Source organism: Eptesicus fuscus, chromosome 3 (genome assembly GCF_027574615.1).
Source record: "Eptesicus fuscus isolate TK198812 chromosome 3, DD_ASM_mEF_20220401, whole genome shotgun sequence".
NCBI classification, from domain to species: domain Eukaryota; kingdom Metazoa; phylum Chordata; class Mammalia; order Chiroptera; family Vespertilionidae; genus Eptesicus; species Eptesicus fuscus.
In genome coordinates this window covers 72,066,447-72,088,525 of record NC_072475.1, presented here as the reverse complement: position 1 = coordinate 72,088,525, position 22,079 = coordinate 72,066,447, and the positions used below count along the sequence as shown (strand labels likewise).

Genomic DNA, 22,079 nt, shown 5'->3' with positions numbered 1-22,079 from the left:
TTTCTTTTGTTAAATGAGGTGCTTGCTTTGTATTGTTTCTTCTATGATATTTCTTCTTTAAATTTCTCATGAAGATTGAGCTCAGTAGAGTTCTTCATGAATGGGCTTGCTGTATTTTTTCTAATTTATCACTAAGTTGACTTAAATTTAATTCAGTACAGTGAGTATCTAATTGCTCATCCTGGCACAGAGAGGGGACACACATGGGTTGGTTTGTTTTTATAAGATAAATGAATATTCAATATTTTGGATAGGGGCCTTCAGCCTCCATCATTTGACAATTTTAACAACATAATTTGATACGGAGTTTTTTCAAGTAGAGTCCACTGATAGTTAAATAACCTGACTTCAGTTATTCTAGAATTGCAGTATAGAATGGACCAGTGATCCCTTTTGAATAAAATCTGTCAATTGCTCCATTTATTTCCTATAGATTGTTTGCTTAATATGCTCTTGTTCAAGAATAAGAAGCCAAACTTTACAATCTGTGGGGGTTTTAATGTCAAATAATTCCAGGGTAGTTCTCTGTTACTATCAAAAATTAACAATTTTTTCTCTTCCTCATTGTTGAAATAAGGTGAGTGATAAGGTTAAGTCTCAATATTCTGCCTTCTTTGCCCTGGTCTTATTCAACTTTTCTTAGTCTTTTCATGCATTCTTCTCTCATTACATCTGAATGATAATCAGGAACATAATTTTCCCCACTCTTTTGCCTTCTTTTTAAAAAAATATATTTTATTGATTTTTTACAGAGAGGATAGAGAATTAGAAACATCGATGAGAGAGAATCATCGATCAGCTGCCTCTTGCACACCCCCTACTGGGGATGTGCCCGCAACCAAGGTACATGCCCTTGACTGGAATCGAACCTGGGACCTTTCAGTCTGCAAACTGACGCTCTATCCACTGAGCCAAACCGGTTTTGGCATCTTTTGCCTTCTTTTAACACTTTGAAAATAGATCCATAGGGAATTAAAATGTAATTAGATAACTAAATGATTAAAGTTTACTGTTAGTAGTTTGAAGTATTTCATTGTCATTAATTAGATCAGTTACACTTTCCTTGACTATTTTGTCTGAGGTATACTCTCTCCAATTTATTCATCTTTCATTCAGGCTAAAAATACTTACTCCATGCTTATTGTGTTCTAGGCACTGTGCTAGGTTTGTCATCCTGATTTCTTCCAAAGTCCATGTAGTTCTCACAGACCACGTGCCACCTTGGCCTGCATATTAGTGATAAGCAATTTTCAGCCTCTCCCAACCACCCTCTTTTCCCCATTCAGGGAATAATATCTGAATTTAGGAGAATGAGAGAGATGGGGATTAATTTTGAAACCATTCTAGTGTATAATAATAGCGAATTATTGTGAAAATTCAGCATGGAAGTTCATATAGTTGCTTAGGACAAACCTTTTGACACTGATCTTGATGTTCTGGTGAGCCAGGATGCTTCTGAACTCATGAAGATAAATAAAGTCTTGGATCATCAAGAAAAAGGCCGCCCTAACTGGTTTGGCTCAGTGGATAGAGCCTCGACCTGCGGACTGAAGGGTCCCAGGTTCGATTCTGTTAAAGGGCATGTACCTTGGTTGCGGGCACATCCCCGGCAGGGGGTGTGCAGGAGGCAGCTGATCAATGTTTCTCTCTCATCGATGTTTCTAACTCTCTACCCCTCTCCATTCCTCTCTGTAAAAAATCAATAAAATATATTTTCTAAAAAAATTAAAAAATTAAAAAATAATAAAAATGTGTGATGTGGCCCTGACTGGGTAGCTCAGTTGGCTTGAGTGTCCTCCCAATACACCAAGATTTCGGGTTCAATTCCCGGTTAGGGCACATACAGTAACCTACCAGTAAATGCATAAATAAGTAGAGCAACAAATTGATGTTTCTCTCTCCCTTTTGCTCTCTCTAAAATCAATAAGTTTTTAAAAAGTAAATTTTACTTTAAAAAAAGTTTTCTCATAAAATATTGGGCCTTCAAGTATGGGTTTAATTATCACTTAAGCAGTTCATTCTGAAGTGATTAATACACCACAAAAATAACCATTTCCTCTTCTCTATATATAACATTGGTATTTTTGGAAATTGGGTTGCCCTTGCCAAGTTTTATTTGTAGATAAAATGGGAATTGTTAAATGGTCTGTCACCAGTTCACAAGAAATCTTTGTTCCTTTATTAAGAGCAAACCAGATAAGTATTTCCATTTCGAGTTTTCAGTAACTTCTTGTACTCTTGAGGCAGCCACGCAAATCTTGTAATTGCTTCAGATATTCAACAGAAATTTCTTGCTTAAAAAACCACAGGAACATGGTTTTGTCTCCCTCGTTTTCTTGACTAGACATGGCTTTTAATAAATTAATGAGGATTATTATCAAAATAAATATTTGAAAAATATTTTTAATAAATGATGTTGTTTTTTTTTTATTGCAACACAAGAAATAATTTGAATGTTCACCAATAGTGGAATATTTGGTTAAATTGTGATACATTCTTATTTTGGAATATGACATAGTTATTCCCAAATGAGAATGATCAAGATACTCTGACTTAGAGAAAAGAGTATGATATAGGAAATTTAAAAATATTAACGGCTATGTTTATTTGTTATATTTGTATATTAAAAAGGTACAGAATGATGTAGTCTTTAAGGATATTAAAATTGGATAGGATAGGCAAGACAGGTAAGAGGGGGGTGGTGGTGTTGATAATACAGAAGAAAATTTAGAAATAGACTCATACACCTGTGGCAATTTAGGATAGGATAAAAGTGGCATTTCACAGGAATGGGAGAAACCTGAATTATTTAATAAATGGTGTTGGAACAGTTATTATTTAGAAAAAAAGGAGAAGCTATTTTTCTTCCTCACTCCTTTTGTCAGAATGAATTCCAGGTCAAATACTTAAATTTTTTAAATGATGAAATCATACAAGTTCTAGAAGGAACATTATTATTACTATTATTGTTATTATTTTTAATTTGAAGACCTAAGCATGACCCCAAATACAGAAATAATTAAGGAAGGATAAATTTGCCGATGCCATATTGTTTTGAAGGCGTGAGAACTGGGTTCATCTTGAAACTATATGTGGGCCCCAGTTTTAGAAACATGGCCTTAAAAGTTTATTGATATTACTTTTCAAGCATTTGGACCAAGACAAACTTACACTGACCAAAAAAGATCACTATCCTGTGTTTTCAGCAACTGCATTTGTGTTTGTGATTGTCAGCATGAACCATTTAAATTGGTGGCATTTAACTTTAACTTTATTATTTGAATGTTTGCATGAGTATGTTTAAACCATAATTTGTATATTGTTACTTCAAATGCATGAATGAAAAATCAAACATTGTGATAAAGTATGTAAGAAATTCAACATTTATAGTTTACCTCTGGACTTTGGGGCTGGACATGATGATATAGGTAAACCTCATTTTATGCTGTTTTCACTTTTACAATATATGTGTTGGTTTTATTGATGAGAAAAACTTTTTTTTAGTCATTGAAAAGTAATGTAGAATTTTGGGCTCCTAAAAGATTTTGTCACATTCATGGCCTGACTGTTGCCTAGCTGTTTCAGCGAATCACCCATTAAGGGGGGAAAAAAACAGGGAGTAAAACTTTGTCACTGATTGCAGCATGTATGTAATGGAGAGACAAGGGATTTGCGATTTGTGTATTGCAGGTGGGTACTGAGGCTACTCACTCCACTGACTGAACTACAGTATTCCTGCACTGTGTCCTTAGAGGCTGCACATAACTCGCTTTTGACAAATGTGTGTCAGTCCTGGCCGGTGTTGCTCAGTAGTTGGAGTGTTGGCCTGCACACCAAAGAGTTGCTGGTTCCATTCCCCATCAAGGGCATGTACCTGGGTTGCAAGTTCGACCCTCAGGTCAGGGCATGTGTGAGAGGCAATCAATGTCTCTCTCTCACATCAGTGCTTCTCTCTCTCTCTCCCCCCTCCCTCTCTTTGAAAACCAATAGAAAAAAATATCCTCAGGTGAGGGTTAACAACAACAAAAGGTGTCATTTTATGAAAGTTTTATTTTAAATCCAAAACATTTTATTCCTACAAAGTATTCATCTTATTTAATAATAATTTCAGTCTCACATTTATCATAATGTAAAATGCAAAATTTATGTAGATTATAATGGGAGCCATAGAGAAGGTATAGAGGACCTTTTGTGAGCACCTCTGCTCTCCTGGGAGCATGTTCCACGTTTCTCTGGTGGGGAACTGAGAACACTGCCCTGAATAACTATGAATGGGTGACAGCAATTTGTAATCATCCTAATACTGTATTTGGGTTTTGAGTTCTGAAGTTACAGAGTACAAGAAAGTAGATTTCATAAAAGGAAAATTTTATTAGTTTAATTTGGCACAATAAAATGAATGCTTGATTTATGTACTTAGAATTCTTACTGAATTCAGGAAACGCCTGAGTTGGTAGGCCCTTTAGTCATTAAAACTATAATTCAACACAGAAAACAATAAATAAATAAATAAATAAATAAATAAATAAATAAATAATAGAACTACAGTCCAATTAAAGCTAAGGAAGCTAAATAAACTAATTGTAATCAAATTTACTTTGACTTCTGTTTCTCTCCCTTTTTCCCTTCCCACAGGTCACAGTAATGAAAGGCAGTAATAGAAATAAAGATCATTCAGCAGAAGGAGAAGGGGCTGGAAAACGACCAAAGCGGAAGTGTCTTCAGTGGCATCCGCTGCTGGCCAAGAAACTTCTTGACTTTTCAGAAGAGGAGGAAGAGGAAGACGAAGAGGAGGATATTGATAAGGCAATTCCTCTATTTATTATAGAAGTTTTAAGTTTATTTAAGCATTTATCCTAGAAACTTCAGTGAACGCCTATGGTGTGAAAGATGCATTTCTGAAAGTCTGTGTAACATGAATCCTATTTAATTACTTAATCTACATTTTTATTGATGATTCTCAAAATGTCTGTACTTCCTAATAGTTTAGACTAAACAGATCCTTCTTCAATAGTATTTCCATCAATTAACTAATGATTTGAAAGCAATATGAAGATGCAGTAGAGATGGGGATAATTCAGAGAATTTGGTTTGCTCACCTGGCACCCACCTGTTGGCCCCTCTGGCCTCTTTTATTGCTTCCAGCCTGGCCCTGCCACCATAGCAGTCTCAGAGCTGTTCAGGTCCTCATCTCTGAGGCATCTGGCTGCTCTCACCCCACCAAGCCTCGGTGGCAGTCAGTCCTTCAAGTCCCCTTCTCTGGACTCACACTTGAGCATCCCAGTCTTGTTTAGAAAGACACACAGCCATGCAGGTGGCCTTAGAAAGCCACATATTCTTCCAGATCTTGGCATAACTCCTCATCATTAGGACTATATCCCCAAAAGATGGGTATCTCATCATTTCATTCCTTCCCACCCATCTCATTCCAGATCAAAGGATTTCCTTCTTAGCACTTCTGACTATTTGCTTTGTGTTTAACTGTCCTTGTTCACGTCTGTTTTGCTATACTGGAATATAGTTCAATAAGACCTTGCCCCTCTTTTGTTCCTCTCCTTCCTTAGAACTTAGAATGGTGCCTGGCACATAGTAGGTACTGAATAGATATATGCTCAGTGGAAGAATAAATTAGTACAGATTTTGTATCACTATAAATTTTATAAACACATTTTTAATAGTCTTCAGGCCTTTGACATCCATTCATCCTTTTGTTCTTGGCTTGTGTCAGCTCCCTCTTCCACCATCTCAGCTGGGATTGTAAACATTATTTTGTTTCTCAGACATCTTTTCTGGATACCCTTTATGGTTTTTCTCCTGACCTTTCCCCCTCTTTCACAGAGAGAATAGAGGCCACCACAAATGACTTCTTCAGTTTCCCCTCCTCTTCTCACCTGTGCATATTTCTCACTCCTTACCCATCTTTTCTTCCTTCTTTCCTTGTTCAGAGAAATAGGTTTTACTCCTTATTTTTGAGGAAATTGCCAAGTTTATACTTAATTTGATCTTTCTGCCACATTTGCACCTGTTGATCACTTGGTCCTTGAAGCTGTCTCCTATTTCCATGACATCACTCACTCCTATTTCTATTCCTACCTTCTCAAACGTATTTTCCTAGTTTCTTTCAGTTCATGCCCCTTCATTATTCTACTCTCAAATGTTGATTTCTTCTGGGCCTCTTATTTTAATATCTGTCTTTATCCCGGAGCTTTTTTCTAAATTCTGAACTTACATTTATATGTGATCTGAATCTCAGTTTGAATGTGTTCAAAATGAAGCCATTATATTTCTCTTCAAACCCCATTCTCCTGCATCTTCCCTTTCCCAGTAAGTGGCAACTCCAAAGTTCAAATCAGTGCAACCTGAAACCTTATCTCTTTTCTTTTGTACAAGTTTCATATTCATATACCCATCAGCAAATTATCAGCTATACCTTCAAAATATATTTTCAGTTTGACGCCTTCCTGGCAACTTCACTATTACCAACTTGATCCAAGCCACCACCATTTCTAGGGTAGATTGTTGTCTCTCTCTCTCTCTCTGCCTCTGCTCTTGCCCTTCTACTGTCTGTTTTCAACAAAGCAGCCAGAGGGATCCTTTCTAAGTGGAAGGCTGGTCTTGCTGCTCTTCTGCTTCGCAAGGGCAGGGAATTTGTATGCTCACTGCTCTGTGTGCATCACCTGCAACAGTGCCTTGCCCATCTTAGGTGCCCAGTAAACAGTTACCAAGGGAAAGAAGGAAGTCATTGAATCCTCTTCTCTTCAGTCCACATCCGGTGATCTCATCCACACTCTTAGTTGTAGTACCTTGATATTAATACCTCAGTTCATTATCGCAGCTAGAACTTTACTGAGAGCCACTTCAAATTCTGCCTGCTCATTACTTATCTTTCTGCTCCCACTAGATCTAATTTCTGTGAGAAAGCGTGTTCTTTTGTGTATGAAGGAGTCTTGCCACTGAAGCTATAAACACTCTTTCTTTTGCAACCTTTAAACCCAATTAGATGCCACTCTTGGTTCTACCTCATAAATTAATATTGTCTCTGATCACACTTACCCATTCTCATGGTTACTGCCCTGACTCAGCCCGGTTCCCTTTCTCTCCTGGACAGCTGGAATAAGCTTTTATCTGTTCTCTTAGTTTTGGTTATGTCTAGTTTTGCTGTTATAATTCATTCTCTACACTGCTGTCAAGATTCATCTTAAAATACAAGTCTGTGGATTTAAGCAGGGTTTTCATATCCTGGGCTAGTACTAGTATTGATTGGTTGCAAAGTATTACAGTACTCAGCCTCGGTTGAAAGAAAAATAAATTCAGATAGTTTTTCATTTTTATTTAATTTTACTTATTTAGTCAGATATTTATTTGTTGATTCATTTTTTGGTTAGTTAAGATTATTATTTAGTAGTTAAAAACATTCTTTTTATGTCCATACTTGGCAAAATAAGAAGTTGGCTATCTGTGTTGGTCCCTCCCAAGGTTTTTTATTGGCCCTTACATTCTGAAACCACTTGTGTACATGATTAAATGCATGTGTTTTTAGGTGACAGAACACACACTTCATGAAATTGTTTCTACCTTCTATAATCTCATGTCCCAGATCCCTGTTCTAATCTGCTATTGAACTGCATATCGATGTTTTAATAAACCACTGAGCCTTAATCCCTGTTAGTTCCCCCATTGACTACCTGACAGATTCGAATTCACCTTTCAGAATTTAACTCAGACAACACCTCTCCTAGGGAGACTTTGTGTACTTCTACCCATCTACTGGTGCTTTCATTATTCCACTGGCTCCTTACTATAGTCAGCATACTGCTTTTTAATTTATTCACATATGTTTATTTTCCCCTCCCCAAACAGTGAGCTCCTTGAGCCAGGGTCTTGTTGTTTATCTCTTTTTCTACCTCTTAGCCTGAGTTTTGTAATTTAGTAACTATATAAAAGTTATTCTTTTCTGAAGGGAAATGTAATTACTTCCTCAACCTACATAATACATTTAAAAATATATGTTTTATTTATAGAGAGGGGTAGAGAGAATCATCAATGAGAGAGAAACATCAATCAGCTACCTCCTGAACTGGGGATCGAGCCTGCACCTGAGTATGTGCTCTGACTGGAAATCAAACCCATGACCTCTTGGTTCATGGGTCATTTGATGCTCAACCACTGAGCCACATGGGCCAGGCCATAGTACATTAAAAAAAAAAAATTATTGTTGAAAGTATTACACTTGTTTCCCTTTCTCCCCCATTGACCTCTTCTAGCCTTCCCCCCATGCCAGGCCTTCACCACACACTGTCTGTGTCCATGGGTTATACATGTATGCATATAAGTTCTTTGTTTGATCTCTACCCACCCACCCAACCACTCCTCCATTCCTTCTGAGATTCAGTAGTCTGCTCCGTGCTTCTATGAATCTGTATCTATTTTATTCATTAGTTTATTTTGTTCATTGGATCCTTCCTTTTTACTGATGCATAGTGTTCCATGGTGTAATTGTACCATAGCTTTTTTATCCACTCATCTTCTGATGGACACTTGGGCTGTTTCCAGATCTTAGCTATTGTAAATTGTGCCGCTGTGAACATAAGGGTGCATACATTCTTTTTGATTGGTGTTTCGGGTTTCTTAGGATATATTCTTATAAGTGGGATCACTGAGTCAAATGGCAGTTCCATTTTAATTTTTTGAGGAAACTCCATACTGTTTTCCATAATGGCTGCACCAGTCTGCATTCCCAACAGCAAAGTACTAGGGTTACCTTTCTCCACATCCTACCCAGCACTTGTCATTTGTTGTGTTGATGGTAGCCATTCTGACAGGTATGAGGTGATACTTCATTGTCATTTTAATTTGCATCTCTCTGATGATCAGTGACTTTGAACATTTTTTCATATGTCTCTTAGCCATCTATCTGTATGTCCACTTTGGAGAAGTGTCTATTTAGGTCCTTTGCCTATTTTCAATTGGATTGTTTCTCTTCATTTAGTTAAGTTATATGAGTTCCATACATATTTTGGAAATTAACCCTTATCAGATATATCATTGGCAAATATGTTCTCCCATGCAGTGGGCTCTCTTTTCATTTTGTTGACGGTTTCTTTTGCTGTATAGAAGCTTTTTTATTTTTATGTAGTCCCATTTATTTATTTTCTCCTTAGTTTCCTTTGCCCTAGGCCAGTGGTCGGCAAACTCATTAGTCAACAGAGCCAAATGTCAACAGTACAACGATTGAAATTTCTTTTGAGAACCAAATTTTTTAAACTTAAAATTCTTCTAACACCACTTCTTCAAAATAGACTCACCCAGGCCGTGGTATTTTGTGGAAGAGCCACACTCAAGGGGCCAAAGAGCCGCATATGGCTCGTGAGCCGCAGTTTGCCGACCACGGCCCTAGGCGATGTATCCCTAAACATTGTTAATGAGCGATGTCTGAGGTTTTTCTGCCTATGGTTTCTTCTAAGATTTTTATGGTTTCACAACTTAACATTTAAATCTTTTATCCATTTTGAGTTTATTCTTGTGTATGATGTAAGCTGATAGTCTAGTTTCATTTTTTTATATGCACCTGTCCAATTTTCCTAAAACCACTTTTTTGAGGAGTCTGTCTTGACTTCATTGTATGCTCTTGCCTCCATTGTCAAATATTAATTGAGCGTAATGACTTGGGTCGATTTCTGGGTTCTCTGTTCTGTTCCATTGGTCTGTACTCCTATTCTTATCCTAGTCCCAGGATCTTTTGATTACAGTGGCTTTATAGTATAACTTGATATCTGATATTGTGACCCCTCCAACTTTGTTCTTCTTTCTCAAGGTTGCTGCTGCCAATCGAGGTATGTTTTGGTTCCATATAAATTTTTGGAGTGTTTGTTTTAGATCTGTGAAATATTCCATTGGTATTTTAATAGGGATTACATTGAATCTATAGCTTGCTTTGGGTAGTTTGGACATTTTAATTATGTTAAATTCTACCAATCCATGAACACAGTATATTCTTCTACTTTGTTTATATCTTCTTCTCTTTTTCAGTGTCCTGTAGAGTACAAGTCTTTTACCTCCTTGGTTAAATTGATTCCTAAATATCTTATTTTGTTGTTGTTGTTGCTGCAATGGTAAATGGGATTGTTGTTTTTTTTTTGGTTCTCTTTCTGAGAATTCTTTATTATTGTATAAAAATGCCAGTGATTTCTGGGTGTTAATTTTGTCTCTGGCTACATTGCCGAATTCGTTTACTAAATCTAGTAGTTTTTTTGGTGGACTTTTGGTTTTTCTAAATACAATAACATGTCATCTGTGAATAATGACAGTTTTACATCTTCCTTTCCAATTTGGATGCCTTTTCTTTTTTTCTGATCACTATGGCTAGGACTTCCAGTACAATGTTGAACAGGATTGGTGAAAGTGGGCACCCCTGTCTTGTTCTTGTTCTTTGGGGAAATGGTTTTAATTTTTGCCCATTGAGTATGATGTTGGCTGTATGTTTGTCATATACGGACTTTATTATGTTGAAATATGATCCCTCTATTTCCAGTTTGCTGAGAGTTTTTATCGGAAAAGGGTGTTGGATTTTGTTGAATGCTTTTTCTGCAACAATTGAAATCATGTGATTTTTGTCTTGAAATCTGTTTATCTGATATATCACATTTATTGATTTGAGAATATCATACCTGCCTTGCATCCCTGGAATAAATCCCATTTGGTCATGGTGTATGATCTTTTTAATGTATTGCTGGATCCGATATGCTAAAATTTTGTTGAGGATTTTAGCATAAGGGATATTGGGCTGTAATTCTCTTTCTTTGTAGTGTCTTTCTCTGGTTTTGGAATTATGGTAATGCTGGCCTCATAAAAAGACCTTGATAGTGTTCTTTCCTGTTGAATTTTTTGGAATAGTTTGAGGAGGATAGGTGTTAGTTCTTCTTTGAATGTTTGGTGAAATTCCCCTGTGAAGCCAACTGGAATTTTTTTTTTTATTATTACTGCTTTAATTTCATCAGTACTTGTTGGCCTATTGGGGTTTTCTGATTCTTTCTGATTGAGTTTTAGAAGATTGTATTTTTTCTAGTAATATGTCCATTTCATACAGGTTGTCCAGTTTATTGAAATGCTGTCACTCATAGTGTGATTTTTTGTATAATCTTTTGTATTTTTGTGGAGTCAGTTGTTCACCTTTTTCATTTCTGATTTTGGTTGTTTGGGTCCTCTCTCTTTTTTCTTGAGTCTGGCTCAACCTTGCTTATCTTTTCAAAGAACTGGCTCTTGGTTTTGTTGGTCTTTTGTATTTTTTTTTTTTTTTAGGCTCTATGTCATTTATTTCCACTCTGATCTTTATTATTTCCTTCCATTTACTTATTATAGGCTTTTCTTATTCTCTTTCTAATTATTTAAGTTGTAGGGTTAGATAATTTATGAAAAGTTTTTCTTGTTTTTTTAGGTAGGCCTTTAGTGCTATGAACTTCCCTCTCAGGAATGCTTTCACTGTGTCCCATAGATTTTGGGTGGTTGTGTGTTCATTTTTCTTTGTTTCCAGGATGTTTTTTATTTCTTCTTTGATCTCTTTGTAACCCATTCATTATTTAGTAGCATGCTATTTAGCCTCCCTGTGTTTGAATGTTTTTTTGTGTGTGTTTTTGTTTGTTTGTTTTAATTGATTTCTAATTTCATGCCATTTTGATCTGAGAAGATGCTTGATATGATTTCAGTCTTCTTGAACTTGAGAGACTTAATTTGTGTCCTAACCATATGGTCTATCTTTGAAAATGTCCCATGTGCACTTGAGAAGAATGCATATTCTATAGCTTTGGGGTTAAATATTCTAAAAATATTAATTACATCTGATCTAGTGTGTTGTTTAGGATTGCTGTTTCCTTGTTGATTTTTTTTGTCTAGCAGACTCTCCAGTGATGTCAGTGGGGTGTAAAGTCCCCAATTATGATTGTGTTGCTGTCAATCTCTTCCTTGAAATCCTCCAGGATTTTTATATATATTTTTGAATTTCCTATATTTGGTACATAAATGTTTACCATTGTTATATCCTCTTGTTGTATTTATCCCTTTAGTATTATGAAGTGGCCTTCATTATCTCTTGTTACGGCCTTCACATTGAAGTCTATTTTGTCAGATATAAGTATTGCCACCCCAGCTTTTTTTCATTTTTTATTTGCTTATTTTTTCCCCATCCCTTCACTTTTGTGTGAGTCTTTGTTCTAAGGTGGGTCTCTTGTAGTCAGCTTATATATGGGTCATGTTTTCTTATCCACTCAGCTACCCTATGTCTTTTTACTGGAGCATTTAAGCCCTTTACATTTAACATTATTATTGATAGGTACTTATTTATTGACATTCTTATTCTTTATGCCTGTGTTCTTCTCTTTCTCTCTATTTACTCTTCTTACAATAGTCTCTTTAGCATTTCTTGCAGTGCTGGCTTGGTGGTAATAAACTGTTTTAGCCTTTGTTTTGTCTGTGAAGCTCTTTATTTCATCTTTGATTTGGAATGATAGCCTTGCTGGATAGAGTAGCTTTGGGTTCAGTTTCTTGGTTTTTATTACCTTGTATACTTCATGCCATTCCCTTCTGTCCTGAAGTATTTCTATGGAGAGTTATCTGACAGTCAAATATGAGCTTCCTTGTAGGTAACTTTCTATCTCTCTTGCAGCCTTTAAGATTCTTTCTTTGTCTCTAATGTTTGCCATTTTCATTATTATGTGCCTAGGTGTGGGGCTTTTAGGGTTCATCTTGATTGTGACGCTCTGTTTTGCCTGAACTTAAGTGACTTTTTCCTTCAACAGTTAGGGAAATTTTCCTTCATTATTTCTTCAAACAAGTTTTCTCTTCTTTTCAGATTCTGCTCCTTCTGGTACTCCTATAATACAAATGTTTTTTTCCTTTTATGTTTCCCAAAGCTCCCTTAGACTCTTCTGCTTTTTAAATTTTTTTCCCATTTGCTGCTCTGAATATGTGTTTTCTACCTTGACTTCTAACTTGCTGATTCAATCCTCAGCTTCTTCTAGTATACTGTTTAATTCTTCCATGGTGTTCTTTATTTCAGATATGGCATTCCTCATTTACAATTGATCCTTATTTCTAGCTCTCTTTTCATGTTGGTGTAGCTCTCATTAAGACCCTAATAATTCATATTAAGCTGCTGGTAGTTCTCACTGAATTGTTTGAGCACCCTTATTACCACTAACTCTGAATTTTTATCTAACCAATTCTTTACCACCATTTCATTTAGTTCATTTTCTGGCAATTCCTCCTTTTCTTTTATTTGGGGATTGTTTCATTGTCTCTCCATTTTGCTGTCCCTTCATTTTATTCCTATGTATTAGATCAAACTGCTGTGCTTCTCAGATTTTGTGGGGTGATCTTTTGTAGTAGGTGTTTTATGGGACCCCATGGTGCATTTCCTTAGATCTCCTGAACGGGGTGCTCTAAGAAAGCCTCTTACTTCAGATATTTGGATTCTCTTATTGTGATTGGGTCTTGAATGTTATTGTCCCATTTGTGGATGGAGTCTTCTTTCAGGCTGGCTGACTATGTGGCTCACCCCTAACCACATCTTGGGAGCTGTTGTGGAGGTGCTGACCAAACAGAACAAAATACAACACAACAAAACACGAACCAAGAGAAACAAAACAGAAATGTACATGATACCAATACAGCATCAACAAAAGCAACCACCAGAGAACAGAGCATTAGGAAAGAGAAAAGAGAGCAAGAAAAAATATGAGGAGAAAACAAAACAAAAAAAAAGCATAAACACAATTAGAAAAGGAAGGGCTAAATATGTAGATGAGATGCTGAAATAAAGAAAATGCATATAAACAATTAGAGGAGTAGGGAAAGGAAAAGGGTTTAAAATAAAGGAAGGAGAAAAGAAATGACAAGAAAGAAAATTGGAAAAGGAAAATAGAGGAGATAACAGATAGACCTAAAATAAAATAAACAAGATGAGAAAGCAGGAGAAAAAGAAAGAGAGGGGGAAAAAATGAGTAGTGAAAAAAGACCAATGAAAAAAAAATTTGATTCGGAAAAGGAAAGAGGTAAATTAGATAGATGAACAAAACAACAGAGACTAGAATAATAACAATCAATAAAGCAGATAAAGAAGATAGATTTTAAAAAGGTACAAAAGAAAGGAAAGAGAAAAATAAGAAAAGAGAAGAAAAAAGAGAAAACAGTAGAGAAAAAGGGGGAAAAAAGTTTTAAAAAAACAACTGAAGTGGCCTTCTTGTCAGCGGAGTTTAGTGCCCCTCGGGAGCTCGCTTTGGATCCCACTCTTAGGTTCTGTCTGCTAATTCTGGGTTTCCCGTCAGGTACTTAGGTGCTAACCACTGTCAGTGATGGTCTTTGGCTTTCAGCAGCCTGCTTGACTCTCCAAGCGATCTACCGTTCTGCCGTTTGTGTCTGTCCCCAGAGGCCTTTGTTGCAAGCATGAGGGGCCAATCTGCCCTCTCGAGTAGTTTTGTTAGCACCATGGGGCCCAGGCCAGCAAACTTCCCCTGGTTGCCAGGTCTGGCCTCTGCCTGCCTTTGCCTGCTAGCCAGCTGTCAATCTCAGTCACTAAAAACTCCCTTTCTGAAAGGGCTTTAGGCAGGAGAGAGTTTAGCTTTCAGGGAATGTGGTGGGTATTGTTTCCCTGTCCAAGAGCTATTCCTCAGTGAGTGGCCCAAAATATTACTCTGTCTTTGGCTTGACAGAGATCCTTGTATCTTGCATGTAGACTAAAGGGTAGGCTGGAAACCTATCAGTTCTCCCGTGTGGGGAAAGTATCAGTATGGTTCCCAGGTTAGTGAGGTGGATGGCCCCTCCTTCAGTCCAGTTGCTGAAGGCTCCTTGAAACTATTCAAACCTGTAAACTTAGCCTCTGATTTTGTGTCCTCTGAAAAGGTCAAAATGCAGGGTATGGCATGCAGGGCTCCTGAGGGTGGGGCAAGCTGTATCACCTAGGGCGGGGTTTTGTGTTTTTTTCTTTTCCTGCCCTGCCACTTCTGGGAGCAGCTAGCTCCTCTCGGGAAAAATGGCCGTTTTGGTTTTGGGGGCCTATTACCAAATGTTCCTGGATGCTGTTTTTCGAAGTCTTCCTGCAATGCTTCCCACCCCAGCCTCTACTTAGGCACCTCAAGTCCGCATCTCCCCCCTGCCCCAAAACCTTGGGTGAGTAGCTGCAAATGAAAACTCCTGTGCTGGGTGTGTGTGTGTGTGTGTGTGTGTGTGTGTGTGTGTGTGTGTGTGTGTCTGTGCGCGCGTGTGGGGGGTACGGGGGGCACAAAGAAAGAAAACCAAAGGAAACAAAAGGAAACTGTGGCTTTCTTTCCTACTGGCTCTGTTCCATGGCTCCAGGCTCTGTCGCGGCCAGCAGGTCTATCGCCTTTCATGGTGGACATTACGTGGGTTGCTGGTATGGGCTCTGGTGCTCTAGGCTGTAGAGCCCAGCCTGTGTTCGGGGCCTCTGTCTTCTGAGGGAACAGACCCTCCTGGGTCAGCTCCTCAGGACCTTGCCCTTCCTACCAGTCTCCAGATGTTTTCTTGATTTCAGAGAGGAAGCGAGAGGGAGAGAGAGATAGAGTCTCCAGGTGTTTTCTGTCCTTCCTTGATATGTCTCCTCCTCAGCTGGACCTCAGTTGGTAATTCCAGCTGGATGTGCTCCAATATAGATGTATTTCCAGTTTGGCCCTGGAATGAGGTGCACAACAGGCCAGCCTCTTCAGCCGCCATTTTTCTCCCCATAATACATTTTTTAATGCCTGGTTTTTCTTTAGCTTCTTAGTTTCAGAATGCTAAATAAGTATTGCTTGAATATTCAAATTATTATTAATAATTGTATACGTAATAAGAAAAACAAACCTGTAGCCTTCAATCCAATAATAATCTATAATGGATTTCCAAATCAGATTGCTATGATTTAAAGTTTATTCTATACTATTTGTGTTTGAAAATAATTGATGGTTAATTAAATGCATTTGCAATACTTACTTTAAACTTAAAAGACTTTTTAAAAAATACTACATTAGATTAAGCTAGTGATTTGTCCTAGAGTATCTTATCTGTATATAAAAGAATATGGTTGCCTTATATAGTGGTTCTCCAAGTGTGATTTTCAGACCAGCAGCATCAGCATCAGCTGGGAACTTGTTAGAAATACAAATTAATAAGGCCAACTCCAGATCTACAGAGTCAGAAACTCTGGGAATGGGACCTAACCATCTGTTTTAATAAGACCTTTGAGGATTTCAGTGCCCACCCAAGTTTAAGAACTACTGCCCTACTGTACAATGCAGACTAACAGCAACCTTGATCTTCTTGATTTTAACTATGAAACAACAAATTAAAGAAATGCTTTTAGTAAGCATTCTGGACTTCTGTTCATGGTTGCAATGTTTCTAAGATATATTATAAAATCACAATTTAGAATTAGATGATTGATGATGCTAATATATTGTGAGATTCTGTGATCAGAGATATGCTTTAAGAAATTTAATCTTCAGCGAGATGCAGGAAGTATTTATAAGAGGTTAAAAGCAGGAAGACCAGGCCATTGGCTGGAGTGGAGTTAGTAAAGTAGCAGTGAGAACCTACCTCCTTGCACAGATGCAGTGGACAGGATCAGAGCTTTGCAGAGTCCTTGAAGACCTCGAATGAAATGAAATGCTTAGAAGAAGGGAGGATTCAGAACTGATTTTGAAGGTTTAGGTCTGGATGAGTTTATTCCTATTACCATAGTATTTCACTAGACAGGAAAATATTTATAAGCTTGAAAATGTACAATGTAGTTATTCTTTCAAAAATATTACATGTCTATTTTGCTTTTCACAGTAGGAAGGTCTACTTATGATGTGCACATAAACATTGAATATTGTATTTAGGTTTTTATTATCTATTTTCATGTTAAACATTTTCATGTTATTGGCCATAGGAAAGCACTTTATAAAGAGGAGAAAGACAACTCTTAATATTTGTGTGCTTTATGTGAATATTTTTGTTAATCTTGAGACCCATATACCACAGAATGGATTTATTCATTCAACAGTTAAGTACTAATGTTACACCAGACATTGAGCTAGGTGCTGTGTAAGCAAATACAACACAATATAATATATGCTGTAATACATATGCTCAGGTTACTGTAGAAACTAAGCAGAAGGATACATCAGACGTTGTTGACCAACCACTAACTGGTTAATAATTTTTTTAAATAATTTTTTTCTCAATTTTTAAGTTGTTTAAATGGAGCTAAAAAGAATACAATTTGTAAACCAAGACTAATTGTTAAAGCAAAACCATCCAGGATGTGTTACACATTTGGCTTTTGTTTGTTTGGTAATAGGTTCAACTTCTTAGGGCTGATGGCCTAGAGCAAGATGTTGCTGAGACTGAAGATGATGAATCACCAGAGCAGCGAGCCCGGAGACCAATGAATGCATTTCTCTTATTTTGCAAACGCCATCGCTCCCTTGTACGTCAGAAACACCCCAGGCTTGATAACCGAGGTGCTACCAAGATACTGGCTGATTGGTGGGCTGTTCTTGATCCGAAGGAAAAGCAAAAATACACAGACATGGCCAAGGAGGTAGGTTCCAATAACAAGGTTTTAAGGTGTGGTTGTGAGCAATCAATCCCATATTCCTCAGTCAGCAAATATGAAGGCCCAGCAGCAGGAAGGTGAATCCTGAATTAGCTGTTAAGAGAAAATGTAAGAGGTTTGTTCCTATTTCTGAGTTCTGAGTTCACCTTTCAAACACTAGTGGAGTGCCAAGAACAATCTATTACCAAGAGGTTTTTTTCTCATTGTATGTACTCTACTGATTGATAGAGTGGATTGATTTTTATGAATGGTGATTTATTAAGGAATGTTTTTTTTTAAATAGTTTTTCTAGGAACTCAGCTTCTGCTGTCAGGAAGTGCCTGTGGTAAAGATAACAATCTTAGATTACTCTGGTTGTGTCATTGGAAAGAGTTGATCAAGTTCTGATGCTATTTAACTTTGTGACAGTATCTAAGTCAATCTCTGGGTCTCAGCTTTCTTCTTTTTATGTTAGAACTACAGGCCCAATGCATGAAATTTGTGCACAGGTAGGGTCCCTAGGCCTGGCCAGCATTCAGGGCCAATCAGGTTCCTGCCTCCCTGCATCCCCACCTCCTCCTTCCCTCATTCCTTCAGCGCCCTGCCACTGCTGCTGCTCAACCCACATGTTCCGTGCTGCCCCCTGGTGGTCAGCACATGTCATAGCGAGTGATCAAACTCCCATTTTTCCAATCAAACTCCCAAGGGGATACTTTGCATATTAGCCTTTTATATATATACTAGAGGCCCAGTGCACAAAATTCGTGCACGGGGGCGGGGGGGGGGTGTCTCTCAGCCCAGCTTGCACACTCTCCAATCTGGGAACCCTCGAGAGATGTCCGACTGCCCATTTAGGCCCGATCCCACCAGACATCCCTCTGACAATCCAGGACTGCTGGCTCCTAACTGCTCGCCTGCCTGCCTTCCTGATTTCCCCTATCCGCTTCTGCCTGCCAGCCTGATCACCCCCTAACCACTCCCATGCCAGCCTGATTGATGTTTAACTGCTCCCCTGCCAGCCTGTTTGCCCCCAACTTCCCTCCTCTGCCGGCCTGGTCACCCCTAACTGCCCTCCTCTGCAGGGTTGATCGCCTCCAACTGCCCTCCCTTGCAGGCCTGGTCCCTCCCAACTGCCCTCCCTTGCAGGCCTGGTTGCCCTCAACTGCCCTCCCTTGCAGGCCTGGTTCCTCTCAACTGCCTTCCCTTGCAGGCCTGGTCCCTCCCAACTGCCCTCTCCTGCTGACCATCTTGTGGTGGCCATCTTGTGTCCACATGGGGGCAGGATCTTTGACCACATAGTGGCAGCTATCTTGATCTTGTGTGTTGGAGTGATGGTCAATCTGCATATTACTCTTTTATTAGGTAGGATAGAGGCATGGTGCATGGGTGGGGACCAGCTGGTTAGCCCTGAAGGGTGTCCTGGATCAGGGTGGGGTTCCCTTGGGGTGTGGAGAGGCCTGGGCGAGGGGCCTGTGGTGGTTTGCAGGCCAGCCACGCCCCTGGCGACCCAAGCAGAGGCCCTGGTATCTGGAATTTATTTACCTTCTACAATTGAAACTTTGTAGCCTGGAGCAGAGCCAAGCCTCCTGCTCGATCCTTGGCTGCCGCCATTTCTGTTTGCATTTGTTTACCTTCTATAATTGAAACTTTGTATCCTTGAGTGGAGGCCGGGGCCCACCAGAGTGTGTGGAAAGCTTGGCTTCCTCTGTTGCCAGGGAAACCCAAGCCTCCCTTCTGGTATCCATCTTGGTTGGGGTTAATTTACATACTCGCCCTGATTGGCTGGTGGGCGTGGTTTGGCTGGTGGGCATGGTTTATGTAGCGGAGAGGTGGTTAATTTGCATATTTCTCTTTTATTAGAGAGGATAGATGAGGAAGTTGGACAAAAAATTTGTATCCCTTCCAGCTCTAACATTTTTTGATTTTGTAATATATAGAGCTATCAAGAGATATGCTTTGATTTGTTTCTGTTTTGTAGGTAGTGCAGCATGAATATTTAAAACCAGTAAATGATAAGTGGCAGTGGAATAGGATGTACAGTGATGTGTGCATGCATGTTAACAATGTGTGTGCATGCATGTTAACAATGTGTAGGCAGTAGTTTGTGAGAAGCATTTCCGTGCAGGAAGGCTATTCAGAGAGGTTGGACATTCGTTCTATAATGATAGCAGTGACTAAACTTCTTAAAAAATTATACACTCGTCTGTTACTAAATTAACCTGAAATTAACAAGAGTTCATTGTACAGGAAAGCAATATCATTGTGATTAAACCTGAAAAGACTAATTCTAACTTTATTTCTTCAGTGTTGCCACTTGCAAACACTCTTGATTCATGAATCATGAAAACCCTGTCACCCAAGTATTTGGTTAAATCTGTGAAAAGATGAACCAGTAGGTGGCAAAATACACTGTTTCAGGTGACACGTTATTAGACATCTCAGTGTGTGGAAAATAATTATTTTAATTGCTGTGGTTTTATTGAGTTGTTTAACAAGGTAACATGGAACATAAAAATTTCTTAGGCAATGTTCAGGGAAATTTGAATCCAGAGTAAATGATTAGCCTGCCTATATGCTATGTAATTAATGCTCACATAGGCTTTAGGAATTGACTACTGTTAGAAACAGGATTTTAACTATGTAGAGCATCTAGAAAGTTTAAAATCAATTCCAGTAGCCTACATGGTTTTAAATGTTTCAGTAGATTCCCACTAGCTTAACAATACATAGTAAAACTTTCTCATTGAATAGCTTTAGATCTTTTCATAGTCATTCATGCTTATATGGTAAAATAAACAATTATCTGAAACCTCATAGGGACCTGCATTAGCCTCCTATAATTAAACAGTTGAGTTTGTTTTTGGATTGCTGTATTTGGATAACAAGCAGCCTGTACCAAGTATATTATTTATCCCAACTACTGCTAATTTACCAACTCAACAAGGTGGCCACTTTTAAAGAGAGGAGGTATTATTTTTATACAGGAAATCCCTTACTAATTACTTAATTAGGGTTATAATATTTGCCATAGTGGTGCTGTAGTGAAATTGTTAAGGTGGTCCCCTGCAATATACTACAGGAGATGATCATAACTGATTATTTATCTTGCTTCTTACCTAGTTTATATATGTTCTTATTAAATGTTATCTTGTTTCCAGTGCACAGTGTGGATAATTCAACTACTTCCAAAATCATTATAGGATTGGTTGCTATTCATAAGTGATACTTCTTTCTTTCAATTTATTTACTAAATGGTTTTGAAATTACATTAAGTTGCAGGTAATTGTGATGTTGTTTTTTTTGTGTGAATATTGCAGTCTGAATTGGAATATCAGTTTAATAAACAAAAACTTATTGCTTCAAGGTACCAGGTCTTGTGGTGGTTGCTAGTGATAAATATGTTCTCAGTTCCTCAAGGTCCCCCTCAGCCTGTCATTTTTATAATTGCTTGCTATGTGTAATCTTTCAATTTTAAACACCAATTTAAAGTGTGTTCCCTATTAAAACAAGACATATTCTTTCAGCATAGTTGACTGTGAATGTGAATGCTGTCATTATCAATAGAGTAAGAAATACTTAATTTTTTCCTTTTTGTTTTTAAAAGAAACATATTCTAAAACCAGCAGTGAATAATAATTAATATAACTTTAGAGAGATTTATTTATTTTTACCTGCTAGAACTTTCTCTGACCCTTTCCTTGCATGATGGTGCAAGTGTTGTGGCTGTTCCCAGGTTCTGATTTCTGACTGTGACTGCCTGTTGGGACATGCAGAAATAGTTTTACTTTTAATATCTTTATGTACTCTTACAAATATAGTAATACAAGTCTTTCTTATTGCCTAGGATATTGCTGGAACCATCCATTATTCACTTAAACTAATAGTTATAATTAATTCACAGTAAGTTTAGAGGATCACATATCTTGACCTTCACTTTGAATGGGATCAGTGCAAAGACGAGGGAGAATCCTGGAAGTCAAGGCAATTTTTAATGACCTTTATAATACACTCTTCCTTCTTTTGTGTAGAATCAGAGACATGAGGCCGAATGCATGCATTTGTTGATTGATTGTGTTTTTTGCTTCCTCATATTCTAAATCCTTGATTTTTTGAATCCTTATAAATTATTCTTTACTTCAGTTAGTATGTGCTTAATTTCTAACTGGTCCTTTTTGAAATTCTTTTAACCCTTTGCACTCGCTTGCTTTTTTCTCGATTCCTTTATTCTAATACTAACTGTGTCGAGTCACACTCGACATCCGGGTGCAAAAGGTTAAATTCAAACTAAGACCCTTGCTGTGATGCCGGACAATCCAGTTCTTCCCTTTTTGCATCTGGGTCTCCCTGAGCCATTACCTCAGAGCTGGAGCCCAGAGGGAGGAAGTCTGTGCACGTTCATGCACGGGCCCTTTGATAGTAACTGCCTGGGTCTCCAGCAGACTCAGTGTCACTCAGCCATAATCCCCCTGGTTTTTATTGTCTGAAGTTATGGGGACTTCTCTTCCCAGCTCTG

General features: G+C 38.1%; 1 protein-coding gene across 2 annotated transcripts in view; it reads left to right on the top strand.

Annotated features, from left to right (window-relative positions):
* Positions 1-22,079, top strand: part of BBX (BBX high mobility group box domain containing) — a 302,011-nt gene that overhangs the window by 182,629 nt on the left and 97,303 nt on the right. For both annotated transcript variants that reach the window (XM_028134856.2, XM_054714012.1), the window contains 2 exons: positions 4,636-4,806; positions 17,330-17,572. In XM_028134856.2, the coding sequence (XP_027990657.2) occupies positions 4,645-4,806; positions 17,330-17,572 (405 nt within the window). In that variant the 5' untranslated portion in view covers positions 4,636-4,644. The remainder of the gene's footprint in view (positions 1-4,635; positions 4,807-17,329; positions 17,573-22,079) is intronic.